Raw genomic sequence first — 16,698 nt, 5'->3', positions numbered from 1 at the left:
GCGTCTGCGTTCTGTCGGGTTACACGCCGAAGCGGAATTCCGCAGCGGAGCGTCAAAAATCGGCACAACCGCGTGGAACCAGACGAGTTTGGTACACGCTGCCTTTTCTTCTCAAGAGGGTTCGCAGGTGAGAAAAGACGCCGACGACTCTTCACGCACAGCACACGCACATCTCCACCATTGTTCCCTCGAGGTAGCTTGGCACAAAGGCGCATTTACATTATAGGCATACACGGAACAAGACATAACCGTCTTCGGGTGTGAACGAGGGCGGTGCGAGCGGGGGCTATATACTTGGAGAGAAGTCACTCCAGCATGCGCTGCGCAGGGTACCTCCGCTTGGAGGAGGTCAAGGCACAAGCAGCAGTGTGGAAATGTTATGCACGGCCCAGGCAGGACAGCGAGTCGAGCTAGGCGGGCCCTACTTTCCGAGCACACACTTGGAGTAAATGTCGTTGGGCACCCTCGAATCCAGGTAAGCAGTCAGCTTATTGAGCGGGGTCCAAGCGATCCCACTCTGACCATCCGAGACCAGATCCTTGTTCACAGTCTGCATCGTCTTTCCGTCCTTCAGAATGCGAATGTAGTGCTGGCCCTTTTGCTCGTAGACCTCGATGACCACCTCGGATCCCATGGCGGGCCACTTGAACTGCCCAGCCAGACCCAGGCTCTTGTACAGCCTAACCATGGTGCCGTCATGTCCAACGTACCACTTCAACTTGTGCGTGTCCTCGCCATTAGCAAAGGCCTTGAGGTTCCTGCTGAGCTCTTGCACAAATACGCCAAAGCCGTACTTGACATAGTCGTCGGCGCCCGCGCCCGAGTTCCAAATGTAGTCGTACTCCCAGTGGCCTTCGTTGTACGCCTGGTTGGCGAGGTCCTGCGAGATGCTCTGGCCCGTAGCCGGATTCTTGGGCAGGTCGTGGCCGTGACACTGGCGCGAAGCCATCGCATCAAAGTGGTGGTCGATCCAGCTGTTCCAGCCGCTCTGGCTCGCAGTGCCTACCACGCTGTTCAGCGCGGCAAACAGCGACGTCTTGTTGCTCAGGTGGTTGTTCCACGCAGGCAGCGACTGCTCGCAGCTGCGGAAGCCGTTGGCGTAGCCACACGAGTAGTTGGGCACAATGTCGTCCATGTTGCTCGGCTGCGTATGCACAGGGAAGTTGCCAGGCGAAGTCCAGCCGTTCATGCCCTCGAGCAGACCGCCAGAGACCTGGTACGTGCGATCGCTGTTCGACGTGCGGAAGTACACATCACGCTGGTTGATTCCCTGGCGCAACAGAGGGTTGCTTCCGTAAGGTCCATACACAGACCAGAAGTCGCGGCCGTGCTGGATACTGTCCCGCAGACCGTCGGCGGTCAACATGCCTTGATCGCACGTTCCGTTCCAGATGATGCTGTTGAGCGGGTGCCACGAAGGGTTCTCTATCTTGCGGTAGATTCCATGGCCTTGCAGGTTGGCATCTTGGTTGGCTCCCACACCGTACGAGATCTGCTGGTAGTTGGAGCAGTCCCAGCCCGTAGCCGGGTTGAAGACGTTCTCGTTCGGATAGAGGTTATCCGGTGTGCGCTTGTGGTGACGTTGCACGACGTTGACAAAGACGAGCTTGGCATCCTTGGCTTGAGGAGGTCGTTCGTAGTGCTTGGCGTTGACGTGAGGGGCGTTGCAGTAGTTGTACGTATCCCAAGGAAGATCGGCAGGAGTGACACTGGAAGTGAACACGCCGGGGAAGGGCGTGACCGAGGTGTTGGTGCTCATGTTGACCGTGAAGATAAAGATCGCCTTGGTGAGGATGCTTGCGAAGAGACTGGTGGGGGGATTTGACATCTTTTGCTTGCCAGCCTCGGACCCACTATTTATCGCTGCTCGATCTGCCTGCAGCTTCTGCTGGCTTGACAGGTTGGCGTGCGCGATCGAAGCGGGTAGAGCATCCGTTTGATGCCTTTGTAGCTGCAACACGTATCGAACAACATGGACGAGCAAAGACAACGTGGACGCAACCTGTTCCCTAACCGAGATCTTCCAAAATCCTTTCGACGCAGCTCGTCCCGCTGCTCGTCACGCTGCTGCTGCTGCACAACGTCGATCTTTCCAGCTCGACTCGACCCGCACTCGGGGGACGATCGCTCATGCACCGGTCAACGACTGAGCCCTGACAAAAAGTTCTGAAACGTGCGCACGCATCTCGCTGTGAAGACAGAGGAGCCAAAGATGGAGCGGGAGCATGGAAATGAAGCTTTTGGGGAGGCAAGGGTCGGTCCATGCCAAGTAACGGCAATGCAGGGTCTTGACGAAGCTTATGCGCGCTCGCGAACGTGCCGTCGAGTTGGCCGGCGTCTTGAGAGTGCTTGACCGCCGGCGAAATTGGAAAAAGGGAGACTCGGCGGTCAAAGAAAACGTGCACCTCCTGCTGCTGAGACCAACACCAAGCTCTTCGCAGGGTCTTTCATGCCCGTTGATTATAGACAGACAAGCAAGAATGGTCTCGACTCGTTCTTACCTCGCGCAGCCGTGGATCTGAGAGCGTTCTTAGCTGCGTGCGTGCCACTTGGCCGGCGCGCCCACTTGCAGCCCGAGTCACTCCACGTCCCACACACCCGATGCTTGATCAAAAGAGGGTATACAATTAACGACAATAGTGACTCGAAGACAACAGGACACGTTGCAGGACACGTTGATCTAAGAAGACGCTTTTGCGGCACCACCGGACGACTGGTAGTGTTCGTCGTCAAATTCTTCATCTGTAAGCTGTTCCTGAAGCTCGATGCCCGCATGCTTGCCTCCCAATCCCCTCCTCTTGGCGAAATGCCAGCCGTCCGAGTAGGGTGGCACTCGCATCGGCAGCAGAATAGTGTACCACCCATACGGCGAGCCCGGACCGACGTTGAAAAACAGCTGGATGTTGCGTCGCCGCCCGACATCGTACACGTTGACGAAATCCTGCCCGCGCTTCTTCGCCAGCTCGCGGTAGTGGCCGTTATCCTGCGACTCAACACTCGTCTCTCCCCGCGCGACCAAGATCATCTGCCATCCTGCCATGACTGCCAACGCCAGGCCCATCACCAACGCTAGGATGAACAACAACATGACCAGCACTCTGGGTGTATACGTATACGGCCAGCTGGCATTCCAGCTCAGCGACCTCCTCATCACGCCCACACCCGAATACAGCACCACGCCGCAACCAAAGCTGAGCCAGGCCATGAAGAGCACAAAGTAGCGCTCGTTTCCCAGGCCGACACATTGGTTGAGCCAAGGGCAGTGGTGGTCGAACTTGAGCGTGCACGTCTTGCACGCTCGGCAGTGGTGCGAGCGTTCGGGTTTGGGAGGTGCTACGAGGGTTTCCGAGGCGGAGTCACCGAGCCAGCATCGCACCTCCGCTTCGCCTTCATCCATGTCCTCCGGTGACAGCTTGGTCTCGAACGTCTGCGAGGGTTTGTTGGTGCGGATCTGTTTTTCAATCTTGCGCAGCTCGGGCGGAAGCACGCTAAGTGCTTTGACGAGGGGGATCTTGGGGCACTTGTGACACATGCCAGCCAGAGGAAAGAGGTCTTCGTCATCATCGTCATTGATGTCGTCGTTGTCGTATGTCTCGAGCTCGGTTGTTGTGCTGTCTTGGCTCTGACGAGCAGCACGAACAAACAGAGGGTTGCTCGAGGGTTCGTTGTCAGCAAATGGAGCAGGTGAGGAGACGAGGCCCGGGTTGAGATCGTGGATGGAAAGTGGCAGGTCGCTCCTGGATTGATTGCGCGGGGTTCCGGTTTCACTGCTGGTCGACGAGCGATGAGAGGAGGAGAAGGAGGCATTGGCATTCGGCGACGATCTGAGTCCAGCCGTGACGGAGGCCGATCGGGTCCTGTTGCTGTCGAGCCCATCAAGTGCCTTGTTGAGTTTGCGGAGATCGGCCATGGACGACACTCGGACTGGCGCCGCTGCTTCGGGCTGTTCGTGCGCCATAGTGTGTCCTGTCGCACTTCTGAGGCCCGAGACCTTAGGGCCGGATGCTGCTGCTGCTCGGGTTCTGTACCTCGTCCACCAAATGTGGCTGCCGGGACCACTCCTTCGTTCGGGAACAGCGTCACCGAGGCCGTCACAAATCGACCCTGGCGGGACGGTACATGCCATGTAGTAGTGCCAGCCGATGCTGTAGACGATGAAAAAGCACAGCGCCAACCACAAGAAGAAGCGGAGTGTGGCTATTGGATCCGCAAAGGTCGAGTCGAACAATGTTGGGACCAAGCCGAGAGCAATGTGTGCCGGAGAGTAGGTGTGAAAGAGCCTTGCCAGCTCTGAGGGGACGGGAGCGAGCTCGAGGAACATGGTTGTGAAAAAGGTCCATATACCGCCTGCGACGAGGGTGATGCAGATGGCGACAAAGAGGGGTCCCGCGCATCCTGTGAGCCAGTCGGCAGCTCGTTCGACGCGGCGGAAGGATGAGTGGACGATGTGAGCGATCGCGCGCATGTTGGCGACGAGAGCCTTTATAGATGAGATTATACAAAAGGTGTCGAGGCAGCTGCAGTGACGTTGAAAGGGATCAAAGTCGACGCAAGATGAGGCGCTTATAAGGAAGTACGTCACAAGCAGAGGCTGAAGAATGCAATTGTACTGTGAAGCAAAGACGAAGGCCAAGAGTCGTGTGGGGATGCAACGGAATAAGGTGGGCTTTTTGAGCAAGGCGACGTTTTGCTGGGTATGTGTTGTGTGGGTATAGCGAGTTGAAGCCGCAACGAAAGACGAAATGAAGCCTGTGTACAAGTTTGAGTGGAATGGAGAAACTGTGTGTTGATGAAGGTGAAGGTGACGGTGACGGTGAAGAAGGGAAATGGACGAGGTGGTGTGAGCGTGTGGAATTCATTCGATGTGCTTCTTCGGAATGCTGAGCAGCCGGAGCAATCATGACAGGACAGAAACAGGAACAGAAACAGAAACAGAGAAGAGGATGACTGTCGTTGGTCTCTGGCCTGTCAAACTTGTCAGCTGCCGATCCCCTTATTTTTCCCCGGAAGAGGAGAAAGAGAGAGATTTTCGGATTTTCCCCTTTTTTATGCTGCCGGAAATTCTCAGGCCACATTGGTCGTGTGCTCGACTCGCCAACATCATTGCCCTAGTCAGCAGACACTGATCAGAACAGAAAGCACATCAAAGCAAAGCATGATTTCAGGGGCTGGACCCTCTTCGACGGATTGACCGACGGGCGACACCGCCTTTCCGCACAGAGAGCATGACGAAGCACAATTACGCGGGCGTCTTAGTCCGAAAAAGGTAGTGGTCACAAGAGCAGAATGGAAGTGCATAGCCGAGTCGTATGAGATCGTGGCAGATGCTTACTTTGCATGACAGCCAAAACACAAAACGAGGCATCCGAGACATGCGATCCACTCTGCCTTTATGCTTAGTGACAGGATAAGTTGCCGCGAGCCATCAACTGTCTCAGTCTTTTTGAAGCTCGCTGCTGCACAGAACAACTTGCTGCCACAAGAGTGTTGTGTTGAGCGTCACAGCTTGGCATCGTGTCTTTCGAGGGCAGCCCCCAAACGGCTTCTTGGATGGTCGTTCAGCACATTCAACTTTAAACTTCCTTTTTTGATGCCCCTTTTCTGGCAAGATTTTACTATCAAATCCAATCCCAATAACAGCACCAATAATACGATTGCAGCCACATTCACTGTACAGACGTAGTGATGGGTCGCAGCGTCAGCTGGCTGCCAGCAAATGTCCACGAACGTGTTGGAATCGCCTTGCCTGTCGTCGCCATAGCCCTCGCCGCCGCTTTGCCTGGTGTTCCTGCACGCAGCCCATCGTCGGCGTCGTTCTTGACGAGCGTCGAGCCGTCTACGCCCACGAAAGGATCATTCTCCTCTTCTGAATCCACCTCGGTCTCCACTGAAGCTGTCTCTTGCTTCGCGACTGCAGGCTTTGGCCGGGTGACCTTGGTGTGCGTCTTGACCTTGTGTGTCTTCATATCCAAACTCAGCACTTTCGCCGTCCTCTGTGCATCGCTTGCGATTGTTTTGGCTTTCTGCAGCGCTCCGTGCTTGCCCATCACCGGTCCTGCGTGCGGCACGCCGCTCGACGATGTGAAGACCGCCTCCATGCCCAGTTTGGGAAAGAGCGCAGCTTCCTCTTCTTTGGCGCTTCGGGCGGTGGCTTTGTTGAGTTTCCTTGCTTCTCGCTGCAATTGGATCTGTAGCAGTTGCTGTTCGAGAAGAATGTCACGCTCGGCGCTGAGTTTGGCAATGAGGTCGGATCGTGCCGCTGCGCCGAGTAGAGGCGAGGCAGAGCAAGAGGGGCACGATGACAACGGGCTTAGCGGTGATGGTTGGATAGCTGAGCACAGGATGAGACCACAAGAATAGCACAGCGGCGCGTGCGGTGCCAGTGCATGTCGACGACCTTGGCAAAAGCACATCTTGCGTTTGCCCTCGGTTGAAAAGCCCAAAGTCGAGGCCGAGGTGGACGTGAGCTCCTCGACGACTGCGTCGATGGCGAGCATAGCGGCGGTTGGTGGTGGAGATGGCTGTAATTTGGCTTGCAATGCCGACATTGACGTGGGAGGCTCGTCGCTGGCAATCGCTGCTGATTGAGGAAAGCTCTCGACCGGAACAGCGTCTGTGATCGCAGAAGCGTCCAAGTCGTGCTCGACCCGGGGCGTGCTACTCCCTGACGATGCTTGCTTCACACCGAGCTGCTTTGCCTTCTTGCCTTTGCCCATTCCGGCAAAGAAGTCGTCTTCGTCCTGCTTCTTCCTGTAGACGGTCCCCATACCACCAAACGCTTCTGACAGCTTTGACATCTGCTCGTCCCCGTCCAGACCGGAATCTTGTACCTTTCTCGGAGAAAGCGTCTGCCCAATGCCTGCCCGCTCCGCCAATGTCTTTTTGGCTCGCTTCTTTTGACCTATAGCCTGTGTTGTACCTGTAGCTGTAGTCGTGGCGACTGGCAACGTCGGAGTCGTTGAACCTGACGCACTCGCCTGTTGCGGAAATCGAGAGCGGGTAAAGTCACGCACAAACGACTTGGCTAGCGTCGTATCGGTGCCGACCAGTCCTTGCAGATGCGTGCGTAGCGACGCTTCATCGTCGAACGAGTCGAGGAAGGGCAAGATCTGTGTCTTGACGGTCTCCTTGTCCAAACCGAGCAGCGATACGAGCTGTTCATTCCATATCGAGCTGCCTTTTGCCATCTTGCTGTGTTTTTGTAGGGGAGTGATGATGGCGAGATGCAAGGATGCAGGATCAAAAAGCTGAGTCGTGCGCAGTGCCGCTTGGTGTTGGTGTGGAGGAATCTTCTAAATCTGAATTTGGACGAGGCTGTCGTCTGCCACAATCGGGTGATTTGGCAGAAAAGGTGGAGGCAAAACGTCGATTCTTCTTGATGGATTCAAGCTTCCTTCCTGTCTTCATCTTGCCCTCCACCACAAGCTTATCGAACATGGAGTCTTCAATAGATCAAGTCGCTGCAAAGTGTGGCAAGCAGCTCGGTAAGTGCTCTGACCCTTCTCCTTGCCCCTCTGTCGATCTACTCAGCTAACACTCTGGCTCGTCGCCGCTACACGACGACAGACACTTTTCAGCGCTGCATCCTCGCCAACCAGCAAAACCCTGGCGCATGCGAGCCATACAAGGCCGAACTCTCACGCTGTGCTGCTGCGGCCGTCCCGCTGCTCAACGAGATCAAAAATCGATGCGTCTCCCAAGTGATTGCGTACGACAAGTGTCTCGAACAGTACACGTCCAAAGGCGACGCCGAGCTAGAGAAGAATTGCACGCCCAAGTTGCGCGATCTGTGGTTCTGCACCGAAAAGGTCAAGCGCGAGATCGAGAGCAAGGACAACTTTGAGCTGCAGAAGAGCAGGCAGGCGGGCAAGGAGGCGCTCTCAAAGTAAGTGAGGCACCAGCAATCAAGACACAGTCGAAAAAGAGAGTGGGTGGGGACTTGGATGTGGTATTGGATGATGGGTATTCGATGGTATCAAGTTTCGGAGCATGTGGAAGCCTGGACAGGACAAGGCGCTGAGCTCAGCTGTATAGGTAGGGGTAGTGTTCAGGAGAGCTCAGGCGGCGACGAGAGGAGCAGCTGTGACGAGCCCACCCGGCTGAGATTTGCCAGCATCAGGAGGAGCTGCAACAGTGGAGCTTGAATCGACGGTAGCTACGGCAGGGTCGCTGTTGGCAGTCTCGCGGACGGGCTGGTGTTTAGGAATCGACATCCTCTTCAACCTCTGCCAGACGCGCGGTGCGGATCGGTTGGCCTGTCGTTCCTCGCTATGTCGACGACGAGTAGGAGCAGCACTGAATCGCTTCACCAGCGAAGTAGGGCGCTCACGGCGAGACGTCATCTCCCGCTGCTCATCGCCTTCTCCTTCACCTACGGGTCCGTCTTCAGGCGCAGCTGCTGCAACCATGCCCGTGGCCACATGGCTCTCTTGCGTCTCCGGCGCAACCTGCTTCGCCCCGAACCAGCTCGTCTCTGGTAGCACCGTCACGGTCAGCACCGCCGTCAATCCGTCCACCGCAATATCATGGTTCACCCCCTGCACGCCCTGCGGCATCAACCCGGCGATAAACTCCACCTGCGTCTGATACCTGGTAAACATGAAGCTCGTTTTGCCATCTTTGTTTTTACCCAGCGCCTGCTTGACAAGCAGATTGCGGCCAACATTGTAACCGTTCGGCACGATCATGTGGTTCTTGCTAGCGGTCTCTTCCTTGCTGGTAGCCAAAAACCAGGCGCCAGAAGCCTGTTGCTGCCAAGCGCGTATATGGTTGCCGCCTACGACCGACTCGATGCAGGTCCCGAACACATGATCCAGAGGCGTATACACCTGGCGGTAGATAAATTCCTGGTCGCGCCAGCCGCGCAGGTCGACGTAGGCCTTCTGGTAACCGCCGGCGTGCAGGCCGAGACACTCGCGATCAAAGTCGAGTGCACGGCAGTAGGATTGCAGACCTTTTCGGGTTAGAACTGCGGGTGAGGAAAGCGAGGAGACGATCACATTGAGTGGTTCGTGTAGTCCATCGCCGACCAGATCGAACGAAGTGCCGCTGTAGACTCGAGGGTCAACAAAGCCGTACTGATTTGCATCGACTACTTGCGTCGAAGTGGTGGTGGGAGGCGACAATTCAGGAATGGATGTTTGGGCGCCGTACGTGACTTCGCTCACTTCTGCAAGCAGTGCTGGGTCGATGACTGGGGTGGTGGGGACGATGTTGGGTTGGGCGGTGGCGCGAAGTGCTGTCAAAGGATCGTCTTGAAGTGCAGGCTCGTTTGGATCTTCCAAGCCCAGCGTTCGGCCTTGGTCGTCTACCTGAGCTGTTGAGGGAGCATCAACGTTGGAAGCAATTTGGGCGCCCTGTTTTTTGGAGAGGGTGCTTGCGACCTGCGCGTCTACTTCAGCACCCGTGGGACCCGAAGTGGTGCCCTTGGCCTGCTTCTGTGCCTGCACGCGTGCTTTGTGCGAAGTGATGTACTTGGAAACGGCCGATGTGAGTGTTGCAAAGGGCGACTTGATTGCTGTCGGCATCGTCGAAGCTGCTACCCTCAATCAAGAGAAAGAAAGGTGGACGGATAGAGGGTGGCGAAGAAGAGGACGAGGAGGCGCAGGATGGACACTGATAGGCGCACCCTTTTATAAGACTCGGACAGCATCGATCTGGGAAGCTGCTGGCCAGCTGCTTAGCAGCATACATCTGGCTGCATGCACTCCGCATGTCAGTCGTTGTTCCGCTTAAGAGACCGCACGCCTTCTGACCCCATCTCTTGGCTTCCCCTGAGCATCCGAAGCTCAGTGTCGTCTGACAGCCTGCAGCTAATCCTAGTATGCGATCTGTCTTGAAGATCTCTGCTCGACACTCAAGCTCAAAGTGACAAAGCTTTTGCCCCTCTGAACTCTAACTTTCCAGCAGCTCTGTCAACGGCGAGCCATCGGCAACGAACAACATGCCACTATGTTCCGAGCGACGGCGGACTGCAAGAGAACGTGCGCGGAAGAACAACAAGCAGACGATTGATACTGACGCCGTTCGTTTCTTGACAGCCTGGCTCTCACTTTCGTTCTTTTTCTTGGATTTATTTTTTGCCGAGGACAAGGGCGGTTAGCTTTCTAGACCACGTTCTCAGGGGGCACACGAAGAAGGCATCCAACCGCTCGCTTAGGGCATGCGAAGGCGAGGCAGGGGGCGTAGCACGAATGGCTTACGTGCTGTCTGCTTTGGAAATGTGGACGAGCTGCTTCTTTCAAGTGAGCTGTCGATCCGCGATGCTGCGCGGAAGAGGCGTCGCTAGAACAAGGTTCGCGCAAGAAGAAAGTTTCCGTGGCCGTGACTGTACAGGCAGGCGAGACCTTTCCATCCACACTCTGTTTCTTCCTTGACAACCAAGCTTGCGACCAGCCACCAAATGAGCCCAGCAGGAGAGGTAGATACAAACACAGAGAGCGGGACCGCGTTCGGTCTGAGAAAGTGCGATGGTGAGAATGAAATGACTGAATGGGACCATGGGTATGCTACACAATGTTGATGCGAACGTTGGAACGATGCGAGAGACGACGGGAAGGGAGCAGAGTGTTGACTGAAGATCAGCCTCCATGCAATGTGCTGATAAATACGATCTCGTCTCCGTCTTGCAACACGTAGTCGCCCTCTCCTTCCAGCTCCCAGTCTCCGTTGTTAATGAGCACGAGGATGCCGGGGCGACTGAAACAAAATGGAAGAGGAGAGGTCAGCACCTCTTAGCAGTTGACCGAGCTCTGCGCGCCCCAACTTACACTGAGTCACCGTCGACAAACAGCTCTTCCCGCTCTGTGATGAGGTTCTTGCGAATGTGTTCGATGAGGAAAGTCACATTGGTCTCGTTACCTGCTGCATCGTTTCGTGGTAGAGTGAGCTTGTGCTTCTTCTCGTGCGGTGGGGCGAGCAGCAGTTCGGTGCCTCCGCCGAACTCGACGTTGACCTTGACTGTCTCTGTGGACATTCTGACTTCCGCTCGTCCGTGACCACGCTCGATGCTTCGTGGCTGTGACAATGTGTGGAAAGTCGGATAGTCCGGTTCTTGGATTCGATTCAACAGGATGAATCCAAAATTCGGATGTCGGATGCACGCCGAGCTCCTCCAGATTGAAGCTTTAACACTTGAAGAATGCTTCGAAGCTGATTCGCCCCACACGAGCTTTGCATCTCAGCGTGGACAAGCGAATTGACATCATCGCGCCATACGCAGGCATTGCAACCCCAATCGCACATCCCTTCGTCGTCGTCGACGTTGCCCCTAACTTCAAGGTGAGTGGCACGGGGCAACTCATCCAGACCTCAACACGGACGGCATTTGCCAAACAAGCGAAGGTCGATATGGGCCGGCGGTATGTCATTGATGCAGTGTGCTCACGAATGAAGTTCGATAGAGGTCGGAGAGCTATTTTTGCACTGCCCCACGCTAGTTCTCCCACACTGGCGTTGCGTCACTTGTTGCAAGCTGCGTCTCAAACCCGAGCCATCGACATCGTGTGTTCCTGTTGTGTCTCGATGCATCTCGCCGGCTCGTTGCAAGCGACCGGCGGCGTCTCAACGTTTTCCTTATGGAGCGTCTTGACTCGATGACGCTCTGCCACATGCCCCCCTATGGCTGATCCCGCTTTACACGCGTTTTTGTGTCCCGACTTAAGACCCCGCATGGACTTGAGACAAAAAAGACTCGTCTCAGATGGCTCTGCCAAGTCTCACCGCCAAGCTCACGGCTGAGGCAGTCAGTCGTCTGACTTTTATCTTCCTCTCCCTTCATCCCCTTCACCATTCATTGCCATCGATCCCCTACCTCTTGGCATCTACATTGCGCCATGGCAGCAACTCAAGTTCGCACCGTACCCCCCGTCATCGAAGTGCAGCAGTCGCTCAGAGCCAACGACACCCCTGCCCCCAAGCCATCACCACCCACCATGTCCACCGACACCGAACAAGATACTCAATCGCAAGCGGGCGAAAAAAAGCAGCCGTCCACGCAAGACGGAAACGAGACCGAGCCACAGCAACACGAGCATGACCATAACAACGACGACGACACGGCCGCAGCCCTCCTCATCCAACGCAACTACCGTGGCTACCGCACGCGAAGGCAGCTCGACGGCTGCAACATTTCGGCAGATACTCGCTGGTCAGATGCTGTCCACCGCATGCGGCTGGAACAAGCGAACAAACACTCCAACACCGGTCGCAACGATGCCAGCTCCAGATGGAAGCGAGGCAAGCTGCTAGCCGGCCAGCTCTCTGGCGCTGAAAAGATGGATGCAACACCGGAGAACGAGGATGGCAACGGGCGTGCTGATGCGCCTGTCGAGGGCGGCCCATCGCTCGAGCCAGCCAAGAAGCAAGACGACGAACACTCCATGGTTGAAGCAGACACCAAAGTCGGCGACGTCCCCGGCGCTCAAGATGGCGGTAAAGTCGACAACATCCGAAGCATTGCCCAGGACAAGCAAAAGGGTCTCAAACTCATCGAGTGGTGGACGCGCGGCGGCAAGGCCCAAGAACTCAGCAAGATGATGGAAGAGCAGTACTGGCTCGAGATGGTCGATCGCAAACACCGCTACGGCTCCAACCTCAAGTACTACCATCAAGCCTGGCAAGAGGCCGATACCCGCGACAACTTTTTCCGCTGGCTCGACGAGGGAGATGGCAAGAACGTCAGCATCGACGACTGCCCCCGCGAACGCCTCGATTCCGAGTGCGTCATCTACCTCAGTTCCGAGCAACGACGCAACTACATTGTCGACATTCAAGATGGCAAGCTCATCTGGCGCAGGAATGGTAAGCCCATCGACACCAAGCGCAACAAGCACAAGGACCTCGGCAAAGGCAGAGGCATCGCTGACATTGGCGAAGAGGAGGAACAAGAGCTTCGCAAGGATCGTGAGCGTCGGGCTCTGCAGCGTGGCGTGTCGGAGAGCTCGCTGGATTCGTACCTCGACGGCACCTCGTCTTCCTCCTCGTCCTCGTCCAGCGAAGGCGAGGAAATGTCCAAAGAAGAAAAGGCGGAAGAAGCGCAACACTATCAGTCCAAGCGGAGCGGCAAGTCGCGTCATCTTGATGCCTTCAACTCTTCCAACTGGTCCGACATGCTCCTTAGAAAGGTGAGTCCACCTTCCTGCTCGCATGAAATCCGCGTGAATACCAGTCTTTCGTTACTAACGTCTTTCACCATCGCCCCCCTCCCCGTAGACCATCGGAAACAACACGTGGATCTACGTTTTCAACTCTCGCCATGAGCTCTACATCGGGTTGAAGCAGACCGGCTACTTTCAGCACTCCTCCTTCCTCTACGGCGGCCGCGTTCTCTCGGCTGGTCTGCTCAAAGTCGACAATGGCACGCTGACCAGTCTCAGCCCGCTTTCTGGACACTACCGTGCCGGTACCGCCCACTTCCGGTACTTTGTCAAAAAGCTTCAGGACTCTGGAGTGGACCTCGAACGCGTCACGCTCTCCAAGAGTCTATTGATGCTCGCTGGTATGGAGAAGTACGGCAAGGTCATGAGCAAGGCAAAGTCATCCAAGAAGCAGGATAAGAAGAAAAACGACAAGAAACGCACGCAGGGCAAAGGTGAGGATGAAGGAGAGGGGGTGAAGAAGGAATCGCTCGCTAGCAGGCTCAAGCAGAAGTTGAGCTTGGGCTCCAAAAAGGAGGCCAAGGACGACACTGATGCGGGCGAGGATGCCGATACCGAAGAGAAGCCGAGCGGCCTGGCGCGGCTCAAGGAGAAGCTCAAGGCTTAGAGTGCCTTGAACAGGTGCTGTAAATTTGTATACGATACCCCGCCGGAACAGGTAACCAGATTGCGCATATGAGCAGTATAACACAGTATGACGTGAAGCCGAGCATGGCTAGAAGAAAGAGTAGCTCCTCTCGCTCGAAGCAAAAGTCTGAATCGAGCACCTGTCCTCGTCGTACTCGAACGCGCCTCCAAGACTGCTAACCTCTCCCTCCGTCTCCCAACTGCGAGCTGAGTAAACGCTGCCCACACTACACACCATCTCTTCGGTCTGCATTTCCTGCTCTTGCTGCTGAACGTTCTCGGCATGGTCGAGCCATTGAGAGTCGGGCGAGAAGGGGCGAGAGATCGACTGCTTGCGTTGCGCCTTGCGGCTATCGCTTCTGGAGTGCTTGAGCATCGAGCCGTAGTTGAGGTTCGCGGTTGAGGCCTTTTTGACCGACGCGGGCACCAGAGGTGCTTTTTCTGCGCTTTGCGGACTTGATGGCGTCGCACAAGACGAGGTTGTTGTAGAGGACGATGATGTGCAAGAGAAGGATGATGGTGTGCGTCGATGCAAGAAAGCTGCGATGACAGATCGTGCAACGAGGACCACCGGTTCTTGCGACTCGGTACGAGAGGGAGCTGGGTAACGGGGTGAGGCAAACATGTTTAACATTGTTGCATGTGCTCTGCTAGGTGAAAGTGTTTGGGTAGTGTGCTTGTTGCGTCGCTTTGGGTCCGAGGTGTGAGGTGTGAGGTGTGAGAGCTTGTTGAGTTGGGGGATTCGGACAGATCCTCACACCCCTCACGGCTGCCTTTATCCCTTTCCACCTCGTCCAACATGCTCGGTGCTACATCTTCACAATGAACGTGTGATGAGGTGGTGATCACGATGAGACCAACGACACATTCGTACGATGGATCAACGATGACATTGCAGCTTGGATCAGGCCCTTGACACACACTCTGCTTCATTTCAGCATGCACGCCTGCACGTCTCTGCATGATCAGCTCTTCGACACCTGCGGCTGTCAAACATCTGAACAGCCTGAGAGCAAAACAGACTTGTTCCCTTTGTTTGTCGCGCCGAATTGGACAAGTCAACATGGAGGTTGATCAGGCAGCTGGCAGGTGCGGTACGAAGCCGAGACCGATAAAATTCCGAGACCACTGTATAATAAACGAATTCAGGGTTCAGCTTACACGGGCCACCGCCATTTTCGGCAACCTCACCTTCTCGCCACCATTTCACTCGAACGCTTCTTTCTTTCGCACGCGTCCAGACACGCCAATCCCACCGGCTCCAGCAAGAGAAGCTGCCAACACGCTGTGGGCGATACATCTGTCGAGATTTGTTGGCGCTTCAAGCGCAGTCAGGAGCAGCCGGGCGAGGTCTGGCGTCATTTCAGCTTCCCAGGCGGCAGCGATGAAGCGGACGGTAGCCCAGCAGGACGGCGTGGCAGCAGCGAAGCGGTCGAAGAAGGAGTCGAGTAGCGATGAAGAGACCATTCTGCCTGTTAGAGCGTCTGAGCTCAAGAATGCATCCACCAGCGTCGTCGAGAAGCCGACACCGAAACTAGCGTCAATCTTCCAGCCTCGTTCGACCACCGCTTCTACCAACGGCGGCGCCTCGTTGTCCGCAGCGACCAAGAGTCTCAAGTGGCTCGAACCGCTTGGGCCCAACAAGACGTGCCTGCACGGTGTCTACGGTGACCCGCAGCCAAGCAGCAACGTTGCATTCTACGATTTGGATGGCACCATCGTTCGTCCTAAGAACGGCAAGACGTTCCCCAGCAAGACGGACGAGTACGACTTTGAGTTCCTCTTCAGCTCTCCACCTCGTGCCGGCACACTGACCGTCATCCAGCGCATTCAAGAGCGACACGAGAGAGGCTTTGCTGTCGTCGTCATTACGAATCAAAAACAGACGGCCTATTCGGCCAAATCCGGCTTGGCCACATGGAAGAAGAAGATGGCGCACATTGCCGCGGCCATCGACGTGCCAATGCGAGTGCTTGCGGCGCTAGGCGACGATGAATTCAGGAAGCCCAGGCTGGGGATGTGGGAAGAATTTTTGAAGCGAAACGGCGATGTGAAGGTGGACGTCAAGGAAAGCTTTTTCGTCGGCGATGCGGCCGGGAGAAAAAAAACGAGGGACCATCAGGACACCGACCTGAAGTGGGCTCTGAACGCCGGCCTAACGTTTTTTACTCCGGAGGAGTACTTTCTGGCCAGGGCGAAAGAATACGAGATTCCAGTTCGACCTTGGAGTCCGTCTGCATCTGTGCCAGCGACCGGGACGTTGAAAGGGCTGATCGCTGAACCGGAGGACGAGATGGTGACGGTGCAACTTTCCGCCCTTGACACGGACGACGATGCTCCACGAACAATCTTGGGCGGTAACGAAAAGAAACCTGAAATCGTCCTGTTCGTCGGACCACCAGCGTCAGGCAAGACGTTTCTGTACAATCGCACGTTCACCCGCGCCGACTACGCCCACGTCAACCAGGACACGCTCGGCTCGCGCGACAAGTGCCTCCGCGTTGTCGCCGATACCATCGCATCCCACCAATCCTGCGTGGTCGACAACACGAACCGCGACCGAAAGACGCGCAAGCTCTACATCGACCTCGCGCAAAAATTGGGCGTCACGATCAGATGCATCTACTTTGACGTGCCCAAACACGTGTGCGTGCACAACAACCATTTCCGGGCGCATCACGGACCAGTCAACGAGCACGAGGTCAAGCGCAAAATCTTGCCCGTCACCGCCATAGACAGCTGGTTTGCACAGCGCGAGGTGCCCAAGAAGAGCGAGGGGTTCGACGCGGAAGTGGTGAGGGCCGTGTGGGGGTGGAGTGGCGACGAGAAAGCGGCAAGAAGGTGGAGGATGTACTATCATTAATGGGCCGTTGATCGAATGAGCGGCGACGAGTGCATCTGAGGCCGCTGCGAA

The 16,698-nt window shown here is 56.0% G+C and overlaps 8 protein-coding genes across 8 annotated transcripts; 3 read left to right on the top strand and 5 right to left on the bottom strand.

Annotated features, from left to right (window-relative positions):
- Window positions 1–421: 421 nt before the first annotated feature.
- Window positions 422–1,828, bottom strand: EX895_005072 (uncharacterized protein; the record flags this gene model as incomplete). The annotated part of the gene is made up of 1 exon (XM_029885666.1): window positions 422–1,828. One exon carries the CDS (start codon window positions 1,826–1,828, stop codon window positions 422–424), a length of 1,407 nt encoding a protein of 468 aa, XP_029738232.1.
- Window positions 1,829–2,680: 852 nt separating this feature from the next.
- EX895_005071 (uncharacterized protein) lies at window positions 2,681–4,465 on the bottom strand (the record flags this gene model as incomplete). The annotated part of the gene is made up of 1 exon (XM_029885665.1): window positions 2,681–4,465. The coding sequence occupies one exon, from the start codon at window positions 4,463–4,465 to the stop codon at window positions 2,681–2,683; it is 1,785 nt and encodes a 594-aa protein (XP_029738231.1).
- Window positions 4,466–5,666: 1,201 nt separating this feature from the next.
- Window positions 5,667–7,187, bottom strand: EX895_005070 (uncharacterized protein; the record flags this gene model as incomplete). The annotated part of the gene is made up of 1 exon (XM_029885664.1): window positions 5,667–7,187. One exon carries the CDS (start codon window positions 7,185–7,187, stop codon window positions 5,667–5,669), a length of 1,521 nt encoding a protein of 506 aa, XP_029738230.1.
- A 248-nt stretch (window positions 7,188–7,435) lies between these two features.
- On the top strand, window positions 7,436–7,889 carry EX895_005069 (uncharacterized protein; the record flags this gene model as incomplete). The annotated part of the gene is made up of 2 exons (XM_029885663.1): window positions 7,436–7,484; window positions 7,567–7,889. The coding sequence occupies 2 exons, from the start codon at window positions 7,436–7,438 to the stop codon at window positions 7,887–7,889; spliced, it is 372 nt and encodes a 123-aa protein (XP_029738229.1).
- A 168-nt stretch (window positions 7,890–8,057) lies between these two features.
- Window positions 8,058–9,527, bottom strand: EX895_005068 (uncharacterized protein; the record flags this gene model as incomplete). The annotated part of the gene is made up of 1 exon (XM_029885662.1): window positions 8,058–9,527. The coding sequence occupies one exon, from the start codon at window positions 9,525–9,527 to the stop codon at window positions 8,058–8,060; it is 1,470 nt and encodes a 489-aa protein (XP_029738228.1).
- Window positions 9,528–10,580: 1,053 nt separating this feature from the next.
- On the bottom strand, window positions 10,581–10,975 carry EX895_005067 (uncharacterized protein; the record flags this gene model as incomplete). Its single annotated transcript, XM_029885661.1, has 2 exons — window positions 10,581–10,698; window positions 10,770–10,975. 2 exons carry the CDS (start codon window positions 10,973–10,975, stop codon window positions 10,581–10,583), a joined length of 324 nt encoding a protein of 107 aa, XP_029738227.1.
- Window positions 10,976–11,834: 859 nt separating this feature from the next.
- Window positions 11,835–13,764, top strand: EX895_005066 (uncharacterized protein; the record flags this gene model as incomplete). The annotated part of the gene is made up of 2 exons (XM_029885660.1): window positions 11,835–13,124; window positions 13,213–13,764. 2 exons carry the CDS (start codon window positions 11,835–11,837, stop codon window positions 13,762–13,764), a joined length of 1,842 nt encoding a protein of 613 aa, XP_029738226.1.
- Window positions 13,765–15,168: 1,404 nt separating this feature from the next.
- Window positions 15,169–16,647, top strand: EX895_005065 (uncharacterized protein; the record flags this gene model as incomplete). The annotated part of the gene is made up of 1 exon (XM_029885659.1): window positions 15,169–16,647. One exon carries the CDS (start codon window positions 15,169–15,171, stop codon window positions 16,645–16,647), a length of 1,479 nt encoding a protein of 492 aa, XP_029738225.1.
- Window positions 16,648–16,698: the final 51 nt, after the last annotated feature.

This window comes from Sporisorium graminicola, chromosome SGRAM_5 (assembly GCF_005498985.1).
Source record: "Sporisorium graminicola strain CBS 10092 chromosome SGRAM_5, whole genome shotgun sequence".
NCBI lineage: Eukaryota > Fungi > Basidiomycota > Ustilaginomycetes > Ustilaginales > Ustilaginaceae > Sporisorium > Sporisorium graminicola.
Note: the sequence above shows the minus strand (reverse complement) of the source record. Positions and strands in the feature narration are given on the sequence as shown.